Source organism: Bipolaris victoriae (assembly GCF_000527765.1).
Source record: "Bipolaris victoriae FI3 unplaced genomic scaffold scaffold_91, whole genome shotgun sequence".
Lineage (NCBI taxonomy): Eukaryota > Fungi > Ascomycota > Dothideomycetes > Pleosporales > Pleosporaceae > Bipolaris > Bipolaris victoriae.
The window spans coordinates 51,252-60,982 of record NW_014575301.1 but is presented as its reverse complement, the minus strand read 5'-3'; the positions used below and the strand labels follow the sequence as shown (position 1 = coordinate 60,982).

The 9,731-nt window shown below is 46.9% G+C and overlaps 3 protein-coding genes across 3 annotated transcripts; 1 reads left to right on the top strand and 2 right to left on the bottom strand.

Annotated features, from left to right (window-relative positions):
• Positions 1-10: 10 nt before the first annotated feature.
• Positions 11-773, bottom strand: COCVIDRAFT_29534 (hypothetical protein; the record flags this gene model as incomplete). Its single annotated transcript, XM_014697757.1, has 6 exons — positions 11-23; positions 76-344; positions 398-409; positions 467-478; positions 540-602; positions 660-773. 6 exons carry the CDS (start codon positions 771-773, stop codon positions 11-13), a joined length of 483 nt encoding a protein of 160 aa, XP_014553243.1.
• A 1,125-nt stretch (positions 774-1,898) lies between these two features.
• COCVIDRAFT_29533 (hypothetical protein) lies at positions 1,899-2,576 on the top strand (the record flags this gene model as incomplete). Its single annotated transcript, XM_014697756.1, has 1 exon — positions 1,899-2,576. The coding sequence occupies one exon, from the start codon at positions 1,899-1,901 to the stop codon at positions 2,574-2,576; it is 678 nt and encodes a 225-aa protein (XP_014553242.1).
• Positions 2,577-4,627: 2,051 nt separating this feature from the next.
• On the bottom strand, positions 4,628-9,059 carry COCVIDRAFT_108167 (hypothetical protein; the record flags this gene model as incomplete). Its single annotated transcript, XM_014697755.1, has 6 exons — positions 4,628-7,403; positions 7,456-7,618; positions 7,699-7,927; positions 7,981-8,271; positions 8,435-8,660; positions 8,710-9,059. 6 exons carry the CDS (start codon positions 9,057-9,059, stop codon positions 4,628-4,630), a joined length of 4,035 nt encoding a protein of 1,344 aa, XP_014553241.1.
• Between the last annotated feature and the right edge of the window lie 672 nt (positions 9,060-9,731).

The window sequence follows — 9,731 nt, the reverse complement described above, 5'->3', positions numbered from 1 at the left end:
TCTTGCTTCTCTAGTTTCTCTTGCTTCTCTAGTTTCTCTTGCTTCTCTCTCTCCAGCTTCTCCAGCTTCTCCAACTTCTCCAGTTTTTCTTGCTTCTCCTTTTCCTGCTTTTCCTGCTTCTCTAACCTCTCTAGCTTCTCCAGTTTCTCTAGTTTCTCGTGCTTCTCCTTCTCGTGCTTCTCGTGCTTCTTCTTCTCCTCCAGCCTCTCCAGCCTCTCCAGCTTCTCCAACTTCTCCTGCTTCTCCAGTTTCTCTTGTTTCTCTTGTTTCTCTTGATTCTCCTGCTTCTCCTGCTTCTCCTGCTTCTCCTGCTCCTCCTTCTCTTGTTTCATTTCATCAGCGCACTGCTACAGTTAGGCTCCAGTCGTTGTATGATTTAAGCTGTCTATTTACTCACGTAGCGTACAACCTACAACGTATGTAAGTTTTGATTAACATTACATGTCTTACAATGTGCTGTACTCACGCCAACGGGACCCTATTATACATGTTAGTTGTTTCGAGATTAGATAATAAATGTATTATAAAGTAAAGCTTACAACAGGTATAGCCTGGCAGATTTGAGAACAGCAGTCAGTGTCATAAAAACAGGTGGCCTTGCCCTATGGGAAAGCGTAAGTTTATCTTCATTTGTTACGGATAAAGTATAGATTCCTTACTGCAGAGCATTGCCGAGCTATAAGTTCAGTGCCCTTTGTGAAGTCAAGCTTAGAGTGTGGAGCAGCATTGGCTAAAGAGACCATAAGAGTGCTGGCAATGGCGAAAAACTTCATATTGTATAGTTGCTTGACCTTCGAAGAGAGATAAAATTAGTTTTAATGAGCATCATGTATGTGACAGAGGTGTAATACGCGATATAAATATTTAGTAAAAATGAAAGGGGGAAATAATCATTATATTAGGCTCGGTGTCGAAATGTTGAATCCGTATTATTAGTTTTTAAAGGCAGTGTGATTGTTAAGGTGTTTGTGCGTAGCATGATTGATGAGATGTTGAGGATATGACCTTTTAATTGCTTTTCCTCATCAAAGTGTTAAGTGCTAAAGACAACTCTTGTAAGCTTCAATAGCTCGGGAATAGGAGGTGCGCGTCGTCGGTACTTATTAGTGGTAGCCGATCGCAGCTCTGCAGTGGTGTAGAACTGTAGATATCGTCTGCTCCTCAGAGCGATTGGTAACGTACCCCATATGGGTTGTCCGATCGTTTTTGCCTACCACTTGCCAAGACCACCACATTATAGTGCGAAATTGCTTACCTTGATCCTGTTTAGCGTGGTGTGGTATTACGAACAACAAGAAAGATTCTTTCCCTGCACAAGAACAAGTGGTTGAGGGTTTAATTTCCGGCTGGAGAGCTTTCAATCATTTTTGCTTTTTCTGCGCAGCTCAACCAAGTAGAGCAGAGAGCGATATATATCTATTGTTTGAATATATCCAACGTCGATGCTTCTGCGCCAAACCACCAACGCTATCTAAGCATACTATGCCTGATTTCTATAGTTCTACGTGTTCGGCATATCATCTAGAAGAACTTCTAAGCGTTGACCACAGCGAGTGTAATAATGGAACCAATCCATCCTTATGTCTATTGCCTTAGGTCCTGCCATCCCTTCGATGATCGGTCTTGGCCCTATCACCAAGCTAAAAATATAGCGAAGAGCCAGCAGCTCCAGCTGATACCCACGCAGCTGGCATAAATGGCGTACATAAGGCTTGAAGTGCAAACGCTAGCCTCTACTGTACCCAAGCCCCGCTTGGCAATCTCAGCTGAGGTAAACCCCACTTGCATGCCTCACATATACTACTACGCTCCTTTTATAGTCTTTCTTCTACCTTCCTCATCTTCACCTTAATTACACATACAAATGGTATTCATGTGAGAACCCTCAGGTCATCATCATGAATCCTCTTAGTATAACAGAATCCATTATCGACATTATCGGCGGTGTCAGCGCAACTTACAGGACTATCAGGCCGATCAAAGGGCTACCTGAAGCGTTTGACGTGGTTCAATACCACCTTCCTCTCGTTCTCCGCACTCTATGGATTGCTCAAGACACATTGTATGATGACCACGAGATCATTGAAGATGAAAGAAACAATGTTGTAGCAATCCTTCAGTCTAGCCACAATCAGGCTCAGGAGCTGCTGAGAGTCTTTGACAAGGTCAAGAAAGAATGTGAGAATGACAAGGATGCGAAGGAATGGGCCCAAATCCGCAGTGTCTACCATGAAGCGCTACGTGGCATGGAAGGCTCGACAGTTGAACAGCTTATGAAGGACATCTTGGGTGGCATGAAGAAGCTCGCATCGAGTCAGATTTTCAAAAGAGTCTTACAACACAACATGGAGACGCTCGAAGAGGCTCTTGAGGAAGCCATCCGCTATATATTGAAAGTGGAGCCATCACTGCCCGACTTGGAATTCAATAACGATGAGCGAATCTTTACGTCAGAACAAGATGCTACTGGAGTTATCCTGCAACAGAATGGTTTGCAAGAGAACACATGTATGTTCGATTCAGGAGCAATCTGCTTTAATGAAAGGCACGGGCTCCTCTTTGGTAAGCACTCTTGAGTATATGCTGGCGTGATACAAGGGAAGAACATCTCTTCTTTCTAAGCCAGCTAAGTTAAAATCAATAACTAAGTGTGAACGTAGGTGGGACGATGGATTTCGGTGGTTAGTCCTAGCTCTTAACGTTTACTTGTGATATACTTTTAGGATGACTCACCACCCAGATAGATTCATATTTTCCAAATTTTGAGAGCCCTGAAAACGACACATCGGTAAGTATAACTGTACAAGAGGATGGTGGAGCTTATGAACTAATCACCCAGGATTCGTACCACGGTATTACGCTGGTAACTTTGGAGGAACGACCAATCAGCAGGTAGTACTGACCTTTCGTGAATTCCTTTACATCCTGATAATCTTTTACAATCGGGTTTCTTTTACCTGATACTTTTCAACATGCTTGCTTCCTAGGTCTTGGAAATTCTTTCGTTGTATTGTAGCTTGTGACGAAGGAGCATCTACCAGGTTCATACAATGACGATTGACTGGAATGAGTCGGATAGAATAAGTGCACATGATAGTTTCCTAATTACCAGCACAACTTTGCTGAAAAATGGATTATTGCTTTAACACGTATACGAGCATTTGCTCCTGAGACGTGCAACTTACACGCAGGACGCTGGCCGAGAAGTTTAGGATGCGCGCACAGTCATGACCATCGCATCGTTGGAGATTGGATCTAAGTGGACTGCAGAATATTCCAATGCCACCAGAATAGCTCCCTAAATTCTCTATTAGTCGATACAGCTAGTGTTCGACAATATATCTACCGCTGATAGTCTTTCGCATTGTATAGAAACTCAAGAAGTTAGTTTTTGTCAAATGATTGTGGATATTGTGGCCGACATACTATTTTCATTCCATATTGGGGTCGAGTGGGCTGCTATATCCCGGCGGGATTTGGAATTCTCATTGCTTTATTTTAATCACTCCCTTATGCATTCGACTAGGGTGCTTCGCTATTCCCGTCCAGAGCTTTTGATTGTGTCGTAGTATTGATACAGAGACGCGATCAGTTGGACGAGCCACAATCCATACAAGAGATGGGCCCGTAGGTCAGCTCTCATCCCGGCTGTCAGCAGACACGTCCGTTTCACCATGATGAACAACGACTGCATGAGGTTTGGAGGGCCGTGAAAAATGTATATGCTGTCCAGACTCTTCGCTGCTGGCGTATCCATCGTAAATCGCTGCTCGGGATGCAAGTGCTTTGCTAATACATAATGCGATGGCAGAAAAGCATACGACAAGAAGTATGAGAATTAATGCAATGACAATGTTCGGCCGAACCATAGTGTGTGTCGGATTCAATGACAGTGTCTTCAGGCGGCCAAGACGGTAACGCTTGACTTGGTATTGATTACGAGACGTAGGGGAGTATTGCGTGATCAGTTTTAGTCCAAAAATGTGCTGTTAGGATACGTATCTTTGCTTTGTACATATTCTCATTCAAAAAAAGCACCCAAAGGAGGTCCGTATGTTCCCCAAGCGACGGTTGGTCCGGCAACGGTTCAGCCGCAGCAGTAGGTCCCAAGGACCTTAGGGACACATCCACTACTTGTGATCGCGGAAATTATTTATTTGGACATCATCTGAAACGAACTCATTATCAATTCTATGATTCTTTAATACCCTCAACATGATGTAGAAGAGCGGTGCTATTTATTCAAAACGTCACGTGACCGGTGACAGCGATGCCAATTCCTCATCTGTTGCCAAGAAATCGAGAGCCGCCTGGATCTGGCGTCTTCCTTGTTATGCCGAAAAAGGCTCTCTTTGGTGTTTCAAGTGAAATAATTTCTGCGGGTATGCTGTGTTCATGAGTCTAAAAAGAATTCCACTCAACTGAACTGTGCACAGTAAGTGATTATCGTCTACTTTAGACTGAGCTGACTGAAAGACTATTAGACTCAGATGCCTAACGCGTGAGTATAACGCCTTTAATGCTGCTTGACCAATCGATCCTAACATACTGTTATATGAATGCAAGAAAGAAAAACATTCACCGATAGGTACGGTTCTGTTCAGGTCCTCTCGTTTGAAGTACCAGACTATGTAACCAACTGAAGCCGCTTCTTGACTGTATCTCCATCCTCAGCAACGTCATTCTCTAATGTCTGTCTTCGACGCTTAGACCCAGAATATGATGCAGCAGTCTCTTCCGCTTGAGATACTATCTCCTGGCGTGATTTGTTGTCTTCAGCCCCTTTTAGCGTTGTGGTTTCTCTCTCCAACATAAAAGACGCCTCACTGGGCTTCATCTCTTTCTGAATTTCCGCAAACCGTTGAAAACAAACCCGCGAGACCTTGCTGTCTATACCTGCCTCTTTGAATCCAGTGCATGCTGTTTGATACATCTCCCAGGCCTCGCGATGTCGGTTTTGGCGATGTAGTATATGGGCCAGATTTGCGATATTCCGGAGAGTTTTTGAGTGTCTCGGTCCGAATTTGGCCTTGCATCCATTCATAGCTTTCTGGCCCACCACTTCTGCATCCTCATACTTGTCCTGTGCCTGCAACAGACCTGCAAGATTCTCGAGACACTGTATAGTATCAGGATGATTCTCACACATTGTTTTTTCAAAGCCTTGCAGCGCTTCTCTGTTAGCGTTTTCCGCCTCAGTCAGCTTTCCCTGATTTTCGAGAACTATAGCCAAATTGGTCAAGCAGATTAGCGCATCGCGATGATAGACCTCATTCCGCTCTTTCAGGCCATCCAGTGCCCTACGAAATAGGTTTTCCGCCTCCTCATTTTGTTTCCGTCTCCGCAGCACACTTGCTAAGTTTATCAGAGTGCGTAATATATGGGGATGATGCGGTGGAAGCTGTTGCTCGAATCCAGTGAGTGATCTACGGTAGAGTTCCTCCGCCTTTTCATAGTTTTCGCGCATTTTTGATACTCCAGCGAGTGTGGCAATCACCGTCAGAGTATCCATATTTGACGGACCTAGACGGGCCTCAATTGCATGCAGTGCCTCTTGACTCAGTTTCTCGGCCTTTTCAATGTTGCCTTGCTTGAGCAAAAGCAAAGCCAAGTTACTCATGTTTGTCAATGTATCCGGATGCGTTTTCCCCAGTACATCTGTCCTCCTCTTGAGCGCTTCCTGGCTTTGCTCTACCGCGGCGTCGTACAGGCCTTGACCCTCCAACGTTAGCGCTAAGTTACTGAGGCTCTCCATCGTGCCTGGATGTTCTTTTCCCATAGTTTTCTCTCTGTAGTTGAGTACCCGGGTAAACAGCTCTACAGCCTCCGCATAGTTGGACTGGTGTCTCAAGTTGGACGCGAGATTATTCATACTCTCAATGGTGCATGTTGCTTCTGTTCCATATATATTCACCCGCGCCTGCAGAATCATACGGTTTAGTTTCTCGGCCTCTGAGTATTTCGCCTGACCATCCAATGTGACGGCTAGATTGCTCAAGCTCTCCAGGGTGAGAGGATCTCGGTCTCCTAGTAACCTTTTCCTACCGTCAATTGCTCGCCGATTCATTTCAGCCGCTAGATGATATCGAGATTGTTTTTCCAAGACTACTCCGAGTCTGTCGACTGCTTCCAGAGTGTCCCGGTCCTCTAGTCCAAGTATCGTCTCTCTGGCTTTTATTGCACTTCGAATGGTTTCTTCCGCTGCCGCATACTCGCCCATATGGAGTAGGTACCATGCTGTATTGTTTGCAATCGCCGCTCGATTCAGCGTTGCTTCATTCTCTCCGTTGACGTAGCCGAGTACCTTTCTCGCGTGAGGAATGAGAACTCGACAAGCCGCCCATGTCTCGTGCTGCCCGCTCGGGAAAGCAGCAGCCATGATTCTAAGTGACATCTTCTGCCATCTGGCCATTTGGCTATTTGCCTCTAGCCACTTTTTCGTCGATAGCTGCACTAAGCTGTGCATCTCATACAGCTGCTCCTCCGGCTGGTGCGCTGGCAACTTCGTGGCCTGGGTCCTAACTAGAGAGAATCGTGTTAAGGGCAATACTGCGTCGTGGAACTCCAATATACTTCTACCATCATGCAGCAGATGCTCAGGAATCCCTTGCCGGTCAAACATGGTCATGAGAGAAAGCAGCTCTGCAGCCGCTGGCTTTGTCCCTTTGATCTGCTCAAACGATATCTGCCAGGTCGTGATAACAGCGTCTGATATACTGTCGTCCCTTCTTAGATCTCTGGTCTCCTGGTTATTCAAGAGGTATGCTTGGTTCTGCTCGCTTTCGCGGAATAGCTTGAGGTACCTCGAGATGGTCATCCCCGTCTCGCTCACTGCAATATACGCTGCTGCGTGAGCAACAGCCAGCGGGATGCCTTCTAGAGCCCGCACAAGTTCTCTTGCATCGCCTTCGGACGGCTCATCGAATGAAACCCTAGTCCTCAGCAACGCCAGCGCGTCCCCTTCGGCCATGGGCTCAACCCGGATGACATTACGTTGCGTACCCACAATGTTCACTGCTGCAAGAAGGTCTCTTGAAGTGACTAGGATCCGTCCATTTGAAACTTGGGCCAGAAACCTCGCCAAACCTATTGCTCCGCGATGGGAGTCTTCTGAGTGCGCGAAGTGATCTGAGCCAGCCCTAGGAGAGAAGAACACCCGGTCGTCGTCAGCGTTATCGACAATCATAAGCCATCGGCCGTTTCTCTCATCACTAAGCCAGTGATACACCAGTTGGAGGATATCAGCCTTTGGGTCATTGTAGCCGGGAATCTCAACCCTGGTAGCAATATCTCTATAGGCTTGCTCAAATCTGGTGGCGTTGCTCGCATGTACCCAAAACACCCAGGTGTACGGGGAAGATTTTTTTACTCTGTACGCATACTCGATGGCAATCTGGGACTTCCTAGGTAAACATTAAACTGAATTCACACTGGATAACGCACAGACATGCTTACCCTACACCTCCTAGGCCGACGACAGCCATTCGTGCATGATTCTGTGGCGCTTCTTGATCAAACTTGTGACGTATCTCAGCCAGGATGTCCTCGCGACCCACAAACGAGAGATCTCTCTGGAATGGGACCATGATAAACGGCTTGGGCCTGTTATGTGCTCGTACTAAAACCCAGGAATGTTAGCTTCAACCAGGCTTGAGGGCGAACTTAGCACGGGGTAGAATTGAGTAGACGACTACGTACAGAAGCGATTTGTAACTACACCCGGAGCATCCTGTTCAAATTGTTTAAGTTTGTCCCGTGCACTCATGTACCCCAGGGCGCCCCTGTTATCAAACTTGACAATCATTGAATGATCAGTATTCAGAGGAATCTTTTCCTCCATGTTCTCCGGAAGCTGAAGAAGAGCCGAATCGGCATCCACCGCCGTGACAAAGTCACCAGTCCTTTTCCACCGTTTACTCTTGTCATCCTACCGCAAAGCTATCAGTACTTCATAGCATTATCTTTACGAGAAGATCATACAAACTCAAGGCACCTAGTCTGTCCAGTCTCGTAAAAGCTCACAACTTTTCTGTCCCGGATGAGATTCCTGAAATCCACCAGCTGATTCGCTAGTAAGTCAGAGTTGGATTTGATCTGCTGAAGTAGCATATTTCGCGGGTGGTCGCCCTGCCCAGCCAGCATCCTCTGAATATCATCCACTAATAGCCCCTTGTGCGGAATCCCGAATAAAAGCATGCCGTAGGTAGCTTTGTGCAGAGATGTTATTGTTGGGTGGTCGTTTTCGTCAGTTTGGACGGCCTTCACGAGACACTACGCCCTTAGCTGTACGTATAGACGTGCTAGACCTGATTACCTACGTGAGCAAGAATGACGCCACCAAAACTGTGTGCAATGAAAAACAGTGGCCGCTTCTGTAGCTAGAAGATTAACGGTGTCAGCTCAAGACGCCATTACTCCCTTTATTCCTGCTCACATCTTCGGTGTCCCGGATTTTCTTCAGTTCTTCCATCAGCCCCCGCCCATAATCCATGATTGTGTCGGTTCCATGGCTCGACAGCTTGGAATTGTACCCGTAGATCATCGTGCGACAGCGCGGCAAGTCCTTGGACAGAAAGTCACGCAACCACATCCGCCCAAGGTTCCCTTTTCCCCTCCATGACCCGTATGCGTGGCCGTCGAGGCCGGTTATGGCAATGACACTGCGCGGATGGTCAGAGCGAGTCTGATGCAGTGGGGGAGGGTGCGTACTCAGCAGTAACTGACGAATCTACTTTTGGCCTGTATAGCTGTGTGAAACCGAAGAAATGCTGGTCAAAGCTGATATCCGTATCGCCCATTTCCAACTGCCAGTCCCCTAGTGGGTTGTCAATCAGTCCGGACAGGAAGGCGGGCGCCCCGCCAGGAAATTCCACCAGCGCGACCTTCTCATCATGGAGGTAGCAGGAAGGGACGATAGCTACGCTGGCAGCCAGCTTCGTTTGCTCTTCTTCGGCCAAGTTTTCGTCGATGGCAGCTTTCAGCGACGTAGCCAGCTCATCGTCAGGCTGCGAGCCTGGCAAGCCCGTGACACGGAAGACGGGACCCTTTGTCCTGGCCATTTGGGTTCAGGTATGTCAAGGCGTGCCCCGAGGTGTCCGAGGTACGTTGAGAGGTGCAGTCAGATTCAGCATCCGCCAGAGTCTTCAGCGGGCGCGCAAGAAGCATGTAAATGCGAGGTGCGCCGCATCATGAGCGGAAGCATCTTCAGCTGAAGCATCATGAGCTGAAGTATCATCAGCTGAAGATTGAGGGGCTGATCTGAACTGCGGGGTTAAGGCTGCTGGGTTAAGGCTGCTTCAGCCCGCCCGCTTAACGATACCTAGCGCAGAGTACTTATCACTGCTGACTGCCCACACCGCAAGCGCTTCCTGTTCCTTCTACCTTAACATCTTACATACCTAAAACTTCCTTACTTCGAAGACAAAAGTACCCTGTACCCACGTCCGTCTTCTTTTCTAAGTTCGATCTACTGATTATACAACAACGCCAGTGCTTCATCAACAGACCTCCATCCAAGGCATCTGTGTCAACTATCATATATTTTAAATACTGTATTATTTGGTGAAATTGTGACGAAACTTTCCACAATGAACAATCAGAATGCAAAGCAAGTATGGTCTTTAGCAATACAATCAGCCAGTGCTAATATTTGCTCTAGGAATTCAGAGCCTCAAGAGCTTAAGCCACCGATATCTGAGACCAAACCCTTAACAAAGGTTGCTTCGGCTTCA